At 46.7% G+C, this 20005-nt stretch overlaps 1 protein-coding gene across 2 annotated transcripts in view; it reads left to right on the forward strand.

Moving 5' to 3' along the window:
- ARID4A (AT-rich interaction domain 4A) overlaps positions 1-20005 on the forward strand; it is a 64925-nt gene that overhangs the window by 17514 nt on the left and 27406 nt on the right. For both annotated transcript variants that reach the window (XM_063440248.1, XM_063440249.1), the window contains exons 9-11: positions 7287-7366; positions 13573-13646; positions 17453-17613. In XM_063440248.1, coding sequence (XP_063296318.1) covers positions 7287-7366; positions 13573-13646; positions 17453-17613 — 315 coding nt within the window. The remainder of the gene's footprint in view (positions 1-7286; positions 7367-13572; positions 13647-17452; positions 17614-20005) is intronic.

A 20005-nucleotide genomic window follows, 5' to 3' on the forward strand; every position in this document is an offset into this window, starting at 1 on the left:
AGACAAAAACATTTAGGAGTACTTTATTTTGCTATGGTAACAACCGTGCAACCTATCATTATCCTCTACACCAGGCTTTCCAGGAATATTGCTGGAGCCAAGTTTCACCCCATTAAGGGAAATGTTTCTGTGTAGGTTATATACCGTACTCACAATATGCTTCTCGGAATTAAGTGATCGATTAATTGTTGTCAAGTTTGCTGCATGTATGACTTACTGCACAGTAAAAAAACCTAGCATGTATTCATGGTATCGCACAAGTTTTATTGTGTTCGCGGTTTAAATGTTTGTTTTTGTGTTATGCTTGTAAATCAAGTGATCGTGCTGTCATGTTTGATGCTGTCCGTACAAAGACTCAGAATTTGCAAGCATCTGAGAGAAGTGTGTAATTTCAGGCAAACCATCATGTCATTAATGGGTAGACATGTTTGCAAACACTGTGCATGCTTTCTGTGTAATATGTCCTCCCCGAGTCTAGCTCCTCTACTAAGGGGGGGCGATCAGGGAGTAAAATAGAGCCCACCAACTACATAGCTTCACCTCCCTTGATTCTTTCCCAGCTAGTAATTTATGGGAGTCCTTGCTCAACAAGAGCTGTACATCTGTCTCCCTGTTGGCTGAAAGAGAAAGTTTTGGATGATTGTTTTTGCTTTTTATTTATTTATTTTTTAGAAAGTAAATAGTTTGCTTTTCATTTGCGAGCATGCAGGTGAAAATAGCAATGTCTTGTTGCGTTTGCCCTGCAAACAGTGCAGGAAACTCCAATCTAAATTTGAGTTTACATACTGCAGTCTGTCCCTCGGCTACTTATTACAACTCCCATCATGCTTTACTAACCACAAGCCAGCAGAACATTATTGCTTTTTTTAAATTTATTTATCAGGAAGGTGATGTGATTTAATACCCTTGATTTAATGTAACAAGAGCCATGATTATGCCCTGAATGCATTCAGCAACCTCTGTGTCCCCTGGGCACTCACGTAGTATCTGGTCTCACCTGCAGGGGAAGCAAGATGGTTTTATTCAGCGCAGCCGATACAAGACTGTTCTTATTGGTTGGTAGCGCTCTGCTAATACTGTCCATACACAGGAGTGTCCCTCTATATCCCTGCTTAGTCTGGTATCCCTTATGAGAATCCCTGAAGTGGGGTATGCAAACATACATGTTGTTTGGTTTAAGTTTTCCAGTGTTGGTAGAGGTTACTGAAAAAGTAAAAAAAAAATTGGCTTTGCTGTTAATTTGCAGAATATCAGCCGTGCAACACAAGTAGTAAACTTACTAATTAAAAATTAATTCCATAGAACAGCACCAACTTTAAAAATAAAAATAAACTTCACTTGCAGCCATTTTGGGAGCCCAACCCTTCATTGCATCGCTGTCCACGTCTAACAAAGCGATCTACAATTATTCTGTGGATTGTCTTGAACCAGCTTGTCCTCTGGCTCAGATCGTTATGCAATTGTACTTGCCCATCATACATACAATATTTGACTATAAAAGTTAAAGAAAAATTCTACATTATTACTAGATTATTATAACAGCTAAATGAAAGAAATGTTCTGGTAGTAATGTTTCCTAAATGAGCTTCCTTCCCTAGGAGGAGTTATTGCTGATAATGTTGTTGCAAAGAATATCTGCTCTTTTTGGGTTTTCTTTAAATGGACATTATAGGAGACACTATAGCCATTTCATCTCAATGAATTGGCTATAGTGTTTGGAGCCTCCTGGCACTGCCATTCACTTCATTAAAATGGCCTTTTCCAAGCTGTTTAACACTGAAGGTCCCTGGATGCCGACAGCACGGCGCCACCACTAGAGAAATGGTTAAGGTAGAGGTGGCATATTTCTTAAGTCCTACCAATTTATACCAGCATTGCTTGGCTGTGATAGGTTGAAAGAGGTCAGCTGCCACTCTCAGTCAATGATCAGAGGGGATGGGCTATTGGGGATCCATTTAGCTTTGTAATAAAATTAACAATACTGTTAGTGTCCCTTTAAATATGTACTGTGTGCAATATACTTGGGGAAAGCCAGGCTTATGCATTACCAACATGTATTATTAGTGCCACCTGCATGAACCAAACAAGGGCCCGTGAGCAGGGCAGCTTTATTTGCTCACTAGGTAATATGTTCAGTTGGCATTTGGCCACTTATTTCCTTGTCATTGTGGCTTTCACATAGAGAATTCAGCTGGCATTTTGTCTGGGACAGCCCATTTCTCTTTTGTCATGAATCATCTGGAAAAAGTCTATTTATCAAGGCTGAGTTGGATATTAAATCCCTATCTCAGCACAACTGGCTTTCTTTCTGTGTGTTGGTAGAGGGGTGAGAAAGTTAATGCTATTGTCTGAGGAAGTCCAGTTAGTAAAATGAAACGCTGTCTGCGGATTGTAGCCGTGAAGTGAGCATTCTCCATGGGAATAGTTTTACTATTTCTTCATCCACTGCATATTGGGCTTTGCAAAGTGGACATATAATGTGGATCCAGTGTTATTTACTGCCATGAACGTGGGGGAAAAAAGGCAAAATATATATGTCACCTAAAGCGTATGAGTACTATGTACGTGTGTGTGTATGTCTTTCAGACTTCACTCTGCATTTTTCACAGGTACCCTTAGCAATGGGTGCTGTTTTAAACAAAGCTTGTTTTAAAACCAAAGCATAGGGGGATCTAAAATTACCATTGACATGGAACCAGTACTGTACTGCACAGTTTGTGGGTCTTGTCAGCACTGTGCTGGCTCTGCTATGGGTCTCGTCAGCACTGCGCTGGCTCTGCTATGGGTCTCGTCAGCACTGCGCTGGCTCTGCTCTGGGTCTCGTCAGCACTGCGCTGGCTCTGCTCTGGGTCTCGTCAGCACTGCGCTGGCTCTGCTCTGGGTCTCGTCAGCACTGCGCTGGCTCTGCTCTGGGTCTCGTCAGCACTGCGCTGGCTCTGCTCTGGGTCTCGTCAGCACTGCGCTGGCTCTGCTCTGGGTCTCGTCAGCACTGCGCTGGCTCTGCTCTGGGTCTCGTCAGCACTGCGCTGGCTCTGCTCTGGGTCTCGTCAGCACTGCGCTGGCTCTGCTCTGGGTCTCGTCAGCACTGCGCTGGCTCTGCTCTGGGTCTCGTCAGCACTGCGCTGGCTCTGCTCTGGGTCTCGTCAGCACTGCGCTGGCTCTGCTCTGGGTCTCGTCAGCACTGCGCTGGCTCTGCTCTGGGTCTCGTCAGCACTGCGCTGGCTCTGCTCTGGGTCTCGTCAGCACTGCGCTGGCTCTGCTCTGGGTCTCGTCAGCACTGCGCTGGCTCTGCTCTGGGTCTCGTCAGCACTGCGCTGGCTCTGCTCTGGGTCTCGTCAGCACTGCGCTGGCTCTGCTCTGGGTCTCGTCAGCACTGCGCTGGCTCTGCTCTGGGTCTCGTCAGCACTGCGCTGGCTCTGCTCTGGGTCTCGTCAGCACTGCGCTGGCTCTGCTCTGGGTCTCGTCAGCACTGCGCTGGCTCTGCTCTGGGTCTCGTCAGCACTGCGCTGGCTCTGCTCTGGGTCTCGTCAGCACTGCGCTGGCTCTGCTCTGGGTCTCGTCAGCACTGCGCTGGCTCTGCTCTGGGTCTCGTCAGCACTGCGCTGGCTCTGCTCTGGGTCTCGTCAGCACTGCGCTGGCTCTGCTCTGGGTCTCGTCAGCACTGCGCTGGCTCTGCTCTGGGTCTCGTCAGCACTGCGCTGGCTCTGCTCTGGGTCTCGTCAGCACTGCGCTGGCTCTGCTCTGGGTCTCGTCAGCACTGCGCTGGCTCTGCTCTGGGTCTCGTCAGCACTGCGCTGGCTCTGCTCTGGGTCTCGTCAGCACTGCGCTGGCTCTGCTCTGGGTCTCGTCAGCACTGCGCTGGCTCTGCTCTGGGTCTCGTCAGCACTGCGCTGGCTCTGCTCTGGGTCTCGTCAGCACTGCGCTGGCTCTGCTCTGGGTCTCGTCAGCACTGCGCTGGCTCTGCTCTGGGTCTCGTCAGCACTGCGCTGGCTCTGCTCTGGGTCTCGTCAGCACTGCGCTGGCTCTGCTCTGGGTCTCGTCAGCACTGCGCTGGCTCTGCTCTGGGTCTCGTCAGCACTGCGCTGGCTCTGCTCTGGGTCTCGTCAGCACTGCGCTGGCTCTGCTCTGGGTCTCGTCAGCACTGCGCTGGCTCTGCTCTGGGTCTCGTCAGCACTGCGCTGGCTCTGCTCTGGGTCTCGTCAGCACTGCGCTGGGTCTCGTCAGCACTGCGCTGGCTCTGCTCTGGGTCTCGTCAGCACTGTTCTGGGTCTCGTCAGCACTGCGCTGGCTCTGCTCTGGGTCTCGTCAGCACTGCTCTGGGTCTCGTCAGCACTACGCTGGCTCTGCTCTGGGTCTCGTCAGCACTGCTCTGGGTCTCGTCAGCACTACGCTGGCTCTGCTCTGGGTCTCGTCAGCACTACGCTGGCTCTGCTCTGGGTCTCGTCAGCACTACGCTGGCTCTGCTCCGGGTCTCGTCAGCACTACGCTGGCTCTGCTCCGGGTCTCGTCAGCACTGCGCTGGCTCTCGTCAGCACTGCGCTGGCTCTGCTCTGGCTCTCGTCAGCACTGCGCTGGCTCTGCTCTGGCTCTCGTCAGCACTGCGCTGGCTCTGCTCTGGCTCTCGTCAGCACTGCGCTGGCTCTGCTCTGGCTCTCGTCAGCACTGCGCTGGCTCTGCTCTGGCTCTCGTCAGCACTGCGCTGGCTCTGCTCTGGCTCTCGTCAGCACTGCGCTGGCTCTGCTCTGGCTCTCGTCAGCACTGCGCTGGCTCTGCTCTGGCTCTCGTCAGCACTGCGCTGGCTCTGCTCTGGCTCTCGTCAGCACTGCGCTGGCTCTGCTCTGGCTCTCGTCAGCACTGCGCTGGCTCTGCTCTGGCTCTCGTCAGCACTGCGCTGGCTCTGCTCTGGCTCTCGTCAGCACTGCGCTGGCTCTGCTCTGGCTCTCGTCAGCACTGCGCTGGCTCTGCTCTGGCTCTCGTCAGCACTGCGCTGGCTCTCGTCAGCACTGCTCTGGCTCTCGTCAGCACTGCTCTGGGTCTCGTCAGCACTGCGCTGGCTCTGCTCTGGCTCTCGTCAGCACTGCGCTGGCTCTGCTCTGGCTCTCGTCAGCACTGCGCTGGCTCTCGTCAGCACTGCTCTGGCTCTCGTCAGCACTGCTCTGGGTCTCGTCAGCACTGCTCTGGGTCTCGTCAGCACTGCTCTGGCTCTCGTCAGCACTGCGCTGGCTCTGCTCTGGCTCTCGTCAGCACTGCGCTGGCTCTGCTCTGGCTCTCGTCAGCACTGCTCTGGCTCTCGTCAGCACTGCTCTGGCTCTCGTCAGCACTGCTCTGGGTCTCGTCAGCACTGCTCTGGGTCTCGTCAGCACTGCGCTGGCTCTGCTCTGGGTCTCGTCAGCACTGCGCTGGCTCTGCTCTGGCTCTCGTCAGCACTGCGCTGGCTCTGCTCTGGCTCTCGTCAGCACTGCGCTGGCTCTGCTCTGGCTCTCGTCAGCACTGCGCTGGCTCTGCTCTGGCTCTCGTCAGCACTGCGCTGGCTCTGCTCTGGCTCTCGTCAGCACTGCGCTGGCTCTGCTCTGGCTCTCGTCAGCACTGCGCTGGCTCTGCTCTGGCTCTCGTCAGCACTGCGCTGGCTCTGCTCTGGCTCTCGTCAGCACTGCGCTGGCTCTGCTCTGGCTCTCGTCAGCACTGCGCTGGCTCTGCTCTGGCTCTCGTCAGCACTGCGCTGGCTCTGCTCTGGCTCTCGTCAGCACTGCGCTGGCTCTGCTCTGGCTCTCGTCAGCACTGCGCTGGGTCTCGTCAGCACTGCGCTGGCACTGCTCTGGGTCTCGTCAGCACTACGCTGGCTCTGCTCTGGGTCTCGTCAGCACTGCTCTGGGTCTCGTCAGCACTACGCTGGCTCTGCTCTGGGTCTCGTCATCACTGCTCTGGGTCTCGTCAGCACTACACTGGCTCTGCTCCGGCTCTCGTCAGCACTGCGCTGGCTCTGCTCTGGCTCTCGTCAGCACTGCGCTGGCTCTGCTCTGGCTCTCGTCAGCACTGCGCTGGCTCTGCTCTGGCTCTCGTCAGCACTGCGCTGGCTCTGCTCTGGCTCTCGTCAGCACTGCGCTGGCTCTGCTCTGGCTCTCGTCAGCACTGCGCTGGCTCTGCTCTGGCTCTCGTCAGCACTGCGCTGGCTCTGCTCTGGCTCTCGTCAGCACTGCGCTGGCTCTCGTCAGCACTGCGCTGGCTCTGCTCTGGCTCTCGTCAGCACTGCGCTGGCTCTGCTCTAGCTCTCGTCAGCACTGCGCTGGCTCTGCTCTGGCTCTCGTCAGCACTGCGCTGGCTCTGCTCTAGCTCTCGTCAGCACTGCGCTGGCTCTGCTCTGGCTCTCGTCAGCACTGCGCTGGCTCTGCTCTGGCTCTCGTCAGCACTGCGCTGGCTCTGCTCTGGCTCTCGTCAGCACTGCGCTGGCTCTGCTCTGGCTCTCGTCAGCACTGCGCTGGCTCTGCTCTGGCTCTCGTCAGCACTGCGCTGGCTCTGCTCTGGCTCTCGTCAGCACTGCTCTGGGTCTCGTCAGCACTACGCTGGCTCTGCTCTGGGTCTCGTCAGCACTGCTCTGGGTCTCGTCAGCACTACGCTGGCTCTGCTCCGGCTCTCGTCAGCACTACGCTGGCTCTGCTCCGGCTCTCGTCAGCACTGCGCTGGCTCTTCTCCGGCTCTCGTCAGCACTGCGCTGGCTCTTCTCCGGCTCTCGTCAGCACTGCGCTGGCTCTTCTCCGGCTCTCGTCAGCACTGCGCTGGCTCTGCTCCGGCTCTCGTCAGCACTGCGCTGGCTCTGCTCCGGCTCTCGTCAGCACTGCGCTGGCTCTGCTCTGGCTCTCGTCAGCACTGCGCTGGCTCTGCTCCGGCTCTCGTCAGCACTGCGCTGGCTCTGCTCCGGCTCTCGTCAGCACTGCGCTGGCTCTGCTCCGGCTCTCGTCAGCACTGCGCTGGCTCTGCTCTGGGAGTTGACGTCTCCCTCAAAGCATATAGCTAGGTGCCAGAAAGATTGTGCTGAGACCAGGCCGATAAATGTCCCCACAGTGCAGAGATATTACTGTGGTGCGTCACCTCCACCCCCAAAGCCTAAATGTAGCCAGAGGGGGAAAATCTCTAATCAATGAATAACCAGTGTTTGACAGTGAGCTTCCTTCAGCTGATCTGCTTTCCCTCCCATATTTATTGTACATTTACAAGTTGGAGTAGATATGTTTGCACTGAATGATGGTTAGCGATTAACAAATGTATGTATTGCTTTTCCCCCCTTTTAGGTTGTGTCCCCGAGCTGCAGTGATGATGCTGGAGTGAAGAAAGACCAGTGTTTGGTGCGATCGTTTGTGGACTCTAAATTGTAAGTGTTAATGTTATAAATTGAATTTACTTATTTATATTATTCAAACTCAAATACTTTGATGAAAGGGGCATTTATTAAACATCTCGTGATAAGCAAAGCCAGAGGGAAAACGTGAACTGAAATGGTTCCAAAGGAAGCGGGAGCAGAGCGCTGATCTCCCAACAGAACCTCAAAATAACTGCACTGGGTGACTGGTTCTTCATGTTTTACAGCCTGAGGCAGCCCAAGGGTACATGTGTTTCATAAGGAACTGCCCTATTGCCAACTTATTGGGAGTGGACTCCATATCAAAATTATTAGGGGACATGTTGGTATCATAACGCATGCAGTGTCACAGCGCTACAGTCCAGTGTAATGATCTATGTATCATGATGCCAATACTCCGCTTCAGTATGGCCTCTATACAAAGCATGCATACTCCTGCACTCTTAGCTGCCACCAGGAAAAAGAGAAATGGATAGGGGAAGCCCTTGATGGCCATAACTGCATTATTTTATTTGTTTACTGCGTTCTCCTTTTAACGGGTTTATCCCTTCAATATGTCTCTTATGATACACAACAGTGTGTCAATACATGATCATGCATGGTAGGTTTAAATACCTGCAGCCCCCACCAACCTGTCTACCAGTGATGATGTTATAGTATTATTATTATTATTGCCATTTATATAGCGCCAACAGATTCTGTAGCGCTTTACAATATTATTAGAGGGGGGATTTAACTATAATAGGACAATTACAATTAATGGCCCTACTCAACTAGCTTACAGTCTATATACAAAGCCCACAAAAAGGAGAAAAATGCCGTACATAAAATGATAGTTTCATTGATGGCAAGTGGTGATAATCCCATTATATTTATACGTGTGTGTGTGTGTGTGTGTTTTAAGGCTTTCCCTGGAGTTGTGGGAGGGTCATATAGACTTTTTTATATAAGGGACTCCCCCCTGGCCTACCTCACTGTCATTGGTCGGGCGATCTGCATGCTGCTTCTTCCGGTGCATACAGACCACCATCTCACCTACTACCTGTCTGTGGAAACTGCTGTCTGGATGCCCAAGTCTTCGTGGCTACATTCCGTTCCGCCATTCTCCCATACAGCCTTCTGTTCCAGAAGCTCCGGCCTGACCTCTGACCCCGTGGACGAGCAGTTGCACCGTTGCCCTCCATTGGCGTCTTCACGGTTTCTGCTTTTCCTTTCAATTACGTGTTGATATGCGGACACATGGGCTCTATTGCTGCATAGAGCATTTGTCCTTTTTCTACTTATCCGTTCGTCTCGTTTTCATACTAACTGGTCGTGTCTATTATTTGTACGGTGGCCTGGTTATTTCATCCCCCCTCCTGTTCGTCTCTTTACCAGATGAACGGGTCGTTTAGGCGCATGACTGCGTTCGCACGTAATCATGGTAAACTGACTGGTGGACTCTCTTACCGTTCGTGTCCTTTTCCCACTCATTCGCTTAGTAAGATTTCCCTAGGTTCGGCTAGCCGTAGCTTAACTATTCTCAAACATTTACGCCTATGCTCACGAAAGCTTGGCAAATACTCTCCATACGTTGCTATGGTTTCCTAGCTCAGGGTAATTTGGCTGGCGGCCCTCTAGCGGTCAAAACTTGATGTTGCAGTAGTATAGAGGTACATAGGAGACCCTCATACTAGGAAACTATTGGTTGACAGAATGTATTTTCTTCTATGTATAGGTTGTACTTTATAATGTTGGGCTCAGCAGGTCCGTCTGGATGCAGTTTCTAGTTCGCACATTTATAGGTACATAGTATATGCATAGCGATTTGTTTAGGATGGTATTTGGTTCTACATTGTTTTCTGTGTAATAGTTCCTTAAACAAACTATGTTAATACATGTCATTGGCTTGCTTACAAACTTATTTATGTGTCATGCCAATCATTTTCAGTTCTCGAGGTGAAGATTTAGAGCCGCATTTGCTCTTCAGACCTCGACTCCTATATCTTGTAAGTAGGTGCTCTTGTTAAGGGGTATGATTCCAGGTGTTGGTGTATATGCATGCTAATTTGTATATTCATCTTTGTTATTAGGTATAGGCCTCTCCTTCCCCTCTTTACTCCCTTAGTTGGAAACACAGTATTCTGTGACAGGTCAGTTAATAATATATAAATATATATATATTTTTTTCTTCCCTCCCTTTTGGTTGGTGTGCTTTTCCCCTATTACCGTATCCACGGCTGCAACTTGTACCATTCGATTTCAATAGGTTACAACTACTTTCTGACCTAACAAACCCGAGAATAGAATTCTGGTACATTTACCAAAGGCAACTCCTCAACATGCCAATTTTCTTTTAGGTTTTACTGGCTTATTAGAGTCTTCTGACCCACTAGTGGTAACACTTCTGGCACCTCCGCCTTGTCTACAGTGGTCCCGCGAGGCCAACACCCATCCTCCACGCTAGAGGTGAAATTTGCCTCTCTGGCCAAATCATAGTCCACCGCCTCGCACGATTGCATAGGGAGGGCCTCCCATGTCACTCCCCTACTATCTTTGGGCTTAATTCGCACCGAGTGGCCGACACCCCGCCACATGTGCAGTGGTCCCGAATTCCCTTGCGCCAAATCTTAGGTAGAGCCTCTCCAGCCACTTGGCAATTAGCAGGCCCTCATCTGTCACCGAACTTGGTGAATTGTTTCGCCGCTTGTCACTAGTAAACCAGTCAGTAAAACACCGAATTTTCTAAATGGTGTTTAATATATCTTTCAGTATGTCTCAGATCCCTGATGAAGCGGATGAGTTGTCAATTCCCAGTACTCCTGTCAGGTCCATTTCTCCTACTCAAAATGGCGATATCGGTAGTCCTGCATTTATTAGGTCTTGGACCATTCCCCGCTTCACGGCGGAACTTCGTAAACGCAACATTCCTTTCCCAGCAACGGCCAGGAAAGCGGACTGTTTCAGCTCATGCAGACATATTCTGACGACGCTGGGGCCGGGGAAGGAACAAGTGGCTCCAGCATCTCGGAGCTCCACGCCATGATTTCCTCACTCGTTACCTCCATGGGGAAAGTTGATAGACAGGCTAGAATTGAGGCTTGTAGCCTTCCCTTGTCATCATCTGGGACTTTTAGCTGCTGACGTTCCAGGTTCACCACATATACAATCGGGTAAAGTACCCCCTGAGTCGGGTACTCATATCATCACCCCCCACCCATATGGTACCTGCGAATCTCAAAAAAGACATCCTGGAAGGCAAAGACATTAATCTTGTCTCACTACTGAATGCCTCTCAGGATGTTGTGGAGAATAGCACATACGCTTACGGCGATATATCTGTTGTATTGAAATCTAGGGATCTTAGACTAAGTAAGAAATTGTCTATCCCAGATTTTGTCATTGCCTTTTGGATTTATAGGCATGTAATATGCTCGGTACACCCTCATAGGAGGGAGGAGTTGGATCTCTACTTGCACAAGCTGGTGGACTTAGGTAATAAATACGGTGGTTCATCCCTTTACGATTACCACCGGTCTTTTTCGGCGAGGGCATCTGCCATTCTGGCTCCGTTCAACATCAAAACAGATTGGAGCAGAATGGACACTGAGTTGTTTTGCAAGCACTTCGCCGGACTGAGGACACCAGCCTGTGCAATCTGCGCATGCCACAGACTATTCCGACCAGTCCGATCTTCCCAGGCGCCCGAACCAAGTTTAACAAACCAGCAAAGGATAAGCTGGGTTGTGCTACCTGGATGACTTTCTGTTTGAGAACAATTCCTCCCCCCAGGCAACTTAAAGCCATTAACCCTTTAAGGACCAAACTTCTGGAATAAAAGGGAATCATGACATGTCACACATGTCATGTGTCCTTAAGGGGTTAAACTTTTTCATTCCTTAGGCGTACCAGTCTCTCCCAGCAAAACTGAAGGTCCCAACACCATAGTTAGTTTCCTGGGTATTCACCTTGATTCCGTGGCCATGGAAGCCAGCCTCCCGTTAGATAAAATAAGTCATATCATCAACCAATACGTCCAAGTTGGTTCCTGCAATCGCAAGGAGTTACAATCACTATTGGGTTTCCTGAATCTTGCCATACGAATCATCCCGCAGGGTAGAGCCTTTATCTTTAGACTCCTTAGCCTACTGCCTGTTTTTTCCAACGATGATAGTTGTACCTCCCTCAATCCGCATGCCACCGCTGACCTTCTCATGTGGAGGGAATTTCTGTTGCACTGTTTCTTCCTCAGTTGTCGGTGGACTCCCCTGTCATTTGGACGGATGCTGCAGCTACCACTGGTTTTGCAGCCATATTTGGCGATCAGTGGCTTTGTGGTAGTTGACCAGTGGACGTGCAGGATATTGATGGGTTCTACTGCAACTCTGCATTATTCAAAGTATATCCTGTTGTAGCTGCGGCAGTGGCATGGAGCCATTCATGGAACTGGCTGCTCAGTACGATACTTTTTCGATAACCTAGCCACTTGCCATATGAATAACAAAGGGCGTTCATCCTCGCTGGCTATTATGAGTTTCATTAGGAGATTACAGCCTGTAATCATTTTTATTTAGTTTGTTGCCATGTTCCTGGAGTTTTTAACACCGCAGCTGACCAGTTTTCTTGTTTTAAACTCCGTGCATTCTGAGAAACGCTACCTACTGCCTCACGGACAACCACGGCCACCCCTTCGTTCCAGGAGTTAGTCGTGGATTAAATGAATTACTGGTCCATAGCCGAGTCCTGACTAGCTTAGCCCTTTCAACCAATACCCGTCAAGCCTATGATAGGGCTTTCTCTTTGTATAAGAAATTCATGGCTGAACATACAATTCATATTCTGTTTGACATTACATCATTGGTAGCATTCACTACGTTTTGCCACCTTAAAGGATCACTATAGGGTCAGGAACACAAACCTGTATTACCCTATAGTGTTTAACCCACCATGTATTACCCTATAGTGTTTAACCCACCATTAAGATGGCTTGCCCCCCCTCTAAAAGTGTAAAACTCATCTTATTTCGAGCGCCGCGCCCCCTTTGTGACATCATCAAATGGCTGAATTTTAGCCATTTGATGTCACAAAGGGAAAGCATTGGATTGGCTAAAATCAGTATGGGGTGGGGCCAAATGCCCTTTTGGCCAATCATGACCTCCTCATAGAGATGTATTGGATCAATGCATGTCTATGAGGAAAATTCAGCGTCTCCATGCAGAACATGGGGACGCTGAACAGCAGGGCTGCTTACTGTGCATCCCTGAGGAGTGGGATACGGCCTCCAGTCAGGACATACCAGTCCGTGTTATTAAATCACTAGGTCGATGGAAGTAATCCGCCTTCTCAGTATACATCCCTCAACCCATACAGGAGATGCAGAGGGCCTTTGAAAAAAATAGAGGGATATATATATATATATATATATATATATATATATATATATATATATATATATATATATATATATATATATATATATATATATACACACACACACACACATCGTAGTACCTTGCACTCCAAGAAAACTTTTGTAGTGCCCGGTGCTGGTTGTGGCAAAGGTATATATGGGTGTAGAAACAATCGCACTCCTGGGACTTGTTTGAAGTAGTAAAATTTAGCTTTTATTTATTCCATATAAAGTATCAATGTTTCAGCTCCAACATGGAGCTTTCATCAGGACAGGTAACATGTTTACTTCAATATATATCTCTATCTTTCTCTCTCCTCTCATATCGATAGATAGATAGATAGGTGTGTGTGTGTGTATAGAGAGAGAGAGAGAGAGAATCACCACACACATTTTATTACAGTTGAAACATGGTTTATGAAGTTAATGCCATGTGCACAATGTGGATCTGAGTCTAAATGCATAGTTGATTCTTGTATCAGGAGTTCTCAGTCCCGCTTTGGCTTTGTATCTTAATAAAACACTGTAAGCATGTTTGCGCAGGGTCCTCCTTATCCTGTTGTCCTTGTAAAAAAAAAATATTTTAAAATTCCCCCATTATAGTGCTGTAAAGCGCTTGGTGCTATATAAATGGCAATAATAATATGTTGTGTTGCATATATTCCGTCACTTATATGCAACAGTTAATCTGTTGACGTTTGCAAAACTTCTCGTGATTTAATTTGCAGATTTCTACATTATATTCCATTTTATTTTTTACACTTTTAAAGGTAAATTGTTGAACTATTTTTTTTTTGTGATGAATTTTATGTGTATTTTTCCCCTCTAGCCATTCCAATGCAAGGAAAGATCTCGCTGAAATTGACCTTAATACACTGAAATCTGAACATTCTGACCTGCCAGGTAAGGGAGGGAGAATCATGCCATGTGTTGTTAGACCTGTGTTTTACATAACCATAAAGTTAATACACTGAAATCTGAACATTCTGCCCTGCCAGGTAAGGGAGGGAGAATCATGCCATGTGTTGTTAGACCTGTGTTTTACATAACCATAAAGTTAATACACTGAAATCTGAACATTCTGCCCTGCAAGGTAAGGGAGGGAGAATCATGCCATGTGTTGTTAGACCTGTGTTTTACATAACCATAAAGTTTGACTAGATTATGAAACCCCCTTTTCCTTAATTTGTGTTAATTTAATATCGATCTGAGGCACTTCTCCTTTAATGTTTTATAATATATATAAGAAGTGTATCTTTCATCTTTTTCTGACCCGTGCTGCTATCCTCTAATTTTCCCCTATATACAAAACTCAAACGCAATATTTTAAAACAATGAGTTAGCGTACAAAACTGCTAGAAGCTCTCAAATTAAAGAGCAAAGCGTTAAATGAACCTATTTGCAGAATGTTCATACAGATAAGCGTATTGTCCTGATGTATGTGAAGGACTCTCTTTATGATTCCAAGGTCATATAGTCCACACCATAAATGTAGTAGCCTTTCTAGGTTCTCCAGCACTTCTTATTACAGTGCACTTGATCTGTACCGGGTCCCAATTGATATCTGGGAGACAAAGCACATATATTCTCCAATAGTGTAACACTGTTTGTATAGGGGTTAACACTCCCCCTATGTGCCCTGCTCACCTGGTGTAGGGACTTCAACTGGTCCCACAGTTAGTCTTTAAAACTAATGTTAAAGGATCACTATAGGGTCAGGAACACAAACATGTTTTTCTGACCCTATGGTGTTAAAACCACCATCTTGCCCCCCTGGGCCCTCATGCCTCCATAAATATAGCAACGTCTTACTGTATTCAAGCCTGAAGCTGTAACTCTGCATGCTGTTAGACTCAGAAAAACCAGCGGTCTGCTGACATCATCAGAAGTGGTAGCCTGATCCAATCACAATGCTTCCCCATAGGATTGGCTGAGACTGACAAAGAGGCAGATCAGGGGCAGAGCCAGCATGATTCAAACACAGCCCTGGCCAATCAGCATCTCCTAATAGAGATGAATTGAATCAATGAATCTCTATGAGGAAAGTTCAGTGTCTGCATGCAGAGGGAGGAGACACTGAATGTTTGGATGCATTTTAGGCAGCCATGACCCAGGAAGGATCTCTAACAGCCATCTGAGGAGTGGCCAGTGAAGTTATCACTAGGCTGTAATGTAAACACTGCATTTTCTCTGAAAAGACAGTGTTTACAGCAAAATGCCTGAAGGTAATGATTCTACTCACCAGAAAAAGTCAATACGCTGTAGTTGTTCTGGTGACTAAAGTGTCCCTTTAACCCCTTAAGGACACATGACATGTCATGATTCCCTTTTATTACAGAAGTTTGGTCCTTAAGGATTTAAGGAAAACTTATACACACAGACAAGCACAAAGCATAGACTTGGAGTATAATTACTACAAATGTCTATAGGAGTGATGGCATATAAGGAGTAAAAACTTCAACGTTTCGGCGGGATCCTCCGTTTGAGAATTATTACAGCATTTAAAGGGTAGACATAGCATACAGTTAATCCCCAATGTAAAGTTGTATCAAATCTGTTATGAAGGCAGTTGTAAAAAGGACAATCTAAGGACCAATATAACTTCTTAATGAAGTGATCTTGGGGCAAAAATGTCCCCCTGCAGTCTTACAAATTTAAAAATAAATGTATTTAATGGCCAACGTCCATATGCAAAGTTTGTTAATACCTGATGCTGTGAAATGTTGGTTTAAATTTATCTTCCGTTTGTTGGCTGATTACTGTGATTGCTACGCATGTACTGTGTGCCCTCAATGTTTCTTTGTAGGAAGAATCTGATTGGACACATAGTTTTGCATATTTTTTTTTATTTTTATTTTTTTTAAAAGGTTGCCCCAGAAGTCTGAAGCAGTAAAAGGCACAAATCAAATTTAAAAAAATAAAGCGTTTGTGTGTGTGTGTACTTTTTAAATATAATTAACATATTTTTTGCACTGTTTAAAGTAGAGCTTCACAGGCATCTTGGGAGACCTTAGTCAGTGGGGAGCATTCTGTGTCTATATACAGAGCGTGGAGACTCTGAACTGTAATCTTTGCAGAACCGCATTCAGGAGGTGACAGCCACTAGAGGTGGCCCTGTGCAGCAATGTAAACACTAACACACAAAATGAAGTCCTGCGCCTTAACTCCCAGTACTCCATGGTAGCAGCAATGGCTACAGTATTCACCAGCCCTAATACATAGAACAGAAACTAAAGTTACCTGCGCACTATCCCAAATTCCTAATTTATTAGCAGGAGGTTTTTAGCATCACTCCAATGGTCATTTAAGTGTTGGCTCATCTGCCACGTCAAGGCAAAACCTCTTACATGCATCATACATTAGTGGTTCATAAAAGTCCCCCTTTTCTTTCTCATTAGAGGTTTGTGGTGGTGTAGGACTCACTTTAGAGGTTCTGCTTTGATGTGGAAGGTGAGCTTACACTTTAAATGGCCGTTGGAGTGATACTAAAAAACCTTCAGTTATTTAAATGTGGGTAGGGATTTAATTTTATGTGGGATGGAATTCATGTAACCCCTTTTGGTTCCAACAATGTAAACACTACCATTTTTTAGAAAATGCAATATTTACACTGCTCAGCCTGCAGGAACAGGCTCTTTGCTGCAGAACCATTACACTAAAGGATTACTTTAACAATTCGGAGTGGGGGACCTTTGCTGTGTAAAATTACCTATTGGGCTCTCCTTGCTGTAAAACAAAGAAGGAAAAAAAAAAATTAAGTCTCTGGTGAAACTGCCTTCCACACTCCGTCCTCGCGCCACAAGGACTGGTCACTGGCTTCTCATAGAGGAACCTGTGATTGGACCAATTGCCGGCTCAGAGCAGAGGTGTGTTATTTTTTTTTTATTCCTACAATGGAGGGAGCGCCTAAGGGAGAGAGGGTGGACTTGGAGAGCTAGCTTCTCCTTGAAAACTCTGCCTGCATGGGGAAGGTTTTAACCTCTTTTGTTGGCATTCAGGGCGCTCTGACAACAGACATAAAATATGCACAGAACTGATATTAGACAAACAGGAACAGAGTTGTGGGCTGCCAATGTCACATGTGCTTGTGGTGGAACAATTCTAAATATTTGTGGATATGCAATGTTTCAAGCTGTAACACTACATACAGACTCCTACCACCATGACCACTTCAAATCAATTAAGCAATTAAGTTATTATGGTTAATGGAGTAACCCTTTAAACTGTAGTGGTTTTGGTACCAAGAGTGTATTTTAAAGCCTGTTTTCCCTATCCACACTCTGTGGGCTCTGTTAGTAATGTCCAGACAGTTGTAAGGGAACTGGCTAGTAAAAACAATGATTGACGTTCCTGTCTGAGTTTGGGATAAACGTAGAGATATCTCAGTTGAAGATGTATGTTGATCCAAACCATGCACACGTACCAGTTTAATCATGGGCCACTTAAGCCTTGAAGAGGCCAGCATGTGCCCATTGGATCATATGAACTGAAGCAAGTTTAGTTACAAGCTTCAGAGTAAGTTCCACCTCTGTTCCTCAAGTTAACCCATCGATCATCACACCATCTGATTTACTGGGAATTTTTATTTATTTAGTTTTTTAACATATGTTTAACTATGAATAAAATGGTTTTAATGTTCTGGAAACAATCTAGTTAATTACTGCACTGCTGTATATTGATAAGGAAGCCCTCCTTTTGTTCCTCTCCAGGTGTAAAGGAGGCAATCCATTTCCTGAATTCAAGAACTGTCCCTGAGAGTTGGAAAATGGACATGAGTGAAATCCTGGAGTCATCGAGTAGTGATGATGAGGATGGAGAGGCAGACGTTCATGATGGCGAGCCGAACAAAGAGGAAGAGGAAGAAGCAGAGGTTGGTAAACTGATTTATTAGAAATGATAAAACTGTGATTTGTTGCACCTTTTTATTTTAAAACACAACCAAGACCTGCGATGATATAGGTCGTTTATTATTAAATGCAGGACCGGAGGGGAGATCAGAGATCTCCCTCGCCGGCCCGCTAGCATTGTAATGCTGGAAGGGGAGGGAGAGAGAACCCGGGGGAGCTCTAACCTGCAGCTCCGCTGGGTTCTCCTCTCGCGAGCTCGGAGCGTTGCCACGGTTAACACGGCAACGCTCCGAATCTCGCTAGAGTGATCTATAGCAGCTCCTGAGGCTGCTAGAGTTCACTCTTACCACTGAGACCACCAGGGCTTGCAGGAAACGCCCCCCCCCCTCCCAGGCAAAGGTAAGCAGGGAGGAGGGTTCTGAAAAGTATTACCGGTATTTGTAATTTAAAAAAAAAAAATGAATTTGCCCTCCCACCCCCACAGACCTTACACCACAGAATAACTCACCATACATAGCGAGCGCACACACACACACTTGGTGCACCTTGAAAAAATATTAAGTGTGCCTTGAACTTAAACATTTTGGGAACCCTGGCTGGTCACATTTCAAGTAACCGTACTGCCTCTTTTGGCTGCACACATATTTGTACGACATAAGTTTGCATTGGGTGTTTACACTGAGCAGTGAGTGTATACTGATTGCACAGCTCACAGGTAAGGCCGCTACACCAAACTGTGCTGTGCTATAGTTCAGTTCTCAGCTGTGATTTCATTAATAAAGACTGCAGAAGCAGCAATGAGGGAACTGTCCTTCACTGCTGTGAGAAGCAGAGATTACCCTGTCATGATTACACAGGGAGACCAGATGCTGACAGCAAGAATTTGCAAGTTATGACATTTCTAAGATTGGGAAAGGAGTGACAGGGACAGAAGTAGATGTTGTGATGGTGCTTGATGGAGTTAACCAACATGATCAAAAGTGAGAAAACATCTTGCCTTGTGGCTTTGATTAGCCGCGGGCAACGGAGCTCGTTTTCAAGTCAATGATTAGTGGCAAGTAAAGTGTGTGTTTGCCTCTCTCCTAGAGGACTTTCCCTGTCTCTGTACACATTGAAATGCACAATCTAATATTATTGCACTGAGTGTTTGTACATATCACATTCTGTGATAAGACATGGTCTACAAAGCTGCCCTTCTTTGAAAGAAAGAGAAAACGTGCCTTTTTTCTACGTTTTGCCTCAATGCGTTTGATGGGTGGCATTGGAGCACACCTGTTGCTGACATATGCATTGTGCTTTCTAAACACTAATCTAGAAACATGTTACGTCAAAGCATTTTATAGAGATACAGGAAAATCATGCAAACATCATTCAGGCTTTTCAGGCTAGAGAATGGCAGATGCAGAAAGCACAGCATAGCCGGGTCCCATCTCACTCTTACAAAAGACAATCTAGGATAAGGCTCAGAATTACACTTGCCATTGGCAACCGGAAATTTATCCCATGGTGTGTCATGGAGTCTCAAGGTTTGCCGAGACAAGTACATTTTAAGGCCTGACTAATCGCGTAGGATTTTACATTTTTAGTCCTGGTCTTAGAAATGTACAGGTAATAAGTGGCTTACACACCTGGATTCTTCTCATTCATAAAAAAACAATGTGAATGGAAGCTGAACGGGGGCATCAAATTGGCATGTATGACTCTTTTTTTTTTTTATGTACGGCGGCTCTGTGCAACAAACATTCATAAGATACTAACTACAATACTACTATTGACGTCGCTGAAGTCAGCCACTTCCCAGTCTTAGCAGGTACAGGCTTGCAGAGAAATGTTTATTTACATTTTAAATCCAGCACATTGGCTAAGAGGTATCAATGCAGCGATTTTAGCATTTCCAAAGGCCGTTAAAAGAAGAAAAAAAAAATGTTAACAAAGTGTTTGCTTTTTTACATTTATTTATTCTTTAACTCTTATTGTCAAAATCTTTAACCAGGTTACTAACATTTTAAAGAAGCAGTGTTAGAAATACAAACATTTATTGCTAACATTATACTGTTCATCTACCTGTGTAGGTGTCGTCCCCCTAAAGTAACATTTACTTTCCTCACATTTCGTGCTGTACCAGTCTCCATGTTGCCGCTTCTCCTGCCTGGCTGAGATCATCAATCTCAAAGCCATTGCTCATATGCAGCAAAATGCCGTCCTGCGACAAAAAAAAAACCAAAATGCTCTCTAGGAGAGTCTTTTCATTTATAACAAAGTGTAACTTGTTTACATCTGCAGAAGGACCATTAGTGGTTGGCTTCCTGATAGTCACTAGAGTCATGTTGGCCCTGCAGTGTAAACGTTGCCATTCCTGCAAAATGACAACATATTCAATTGCAAGGTTACAAAGACATGGCACCCAGACCACTA

Source organism: Pelobates fuscus, chromosome 13 (genome assembly GCF_036172605.1).
Source record: "Pelobates fuscus isolate aPelFus1 chromosome 13, aPelFus1.pri, whole genome shotgun sequence".
Taxonomy (NCBI): Eukaryota; Metazoa; Chordata; class Amphibia; order Anura; family Pelobatidae; genus Pelobates; species Pelobates fuscus.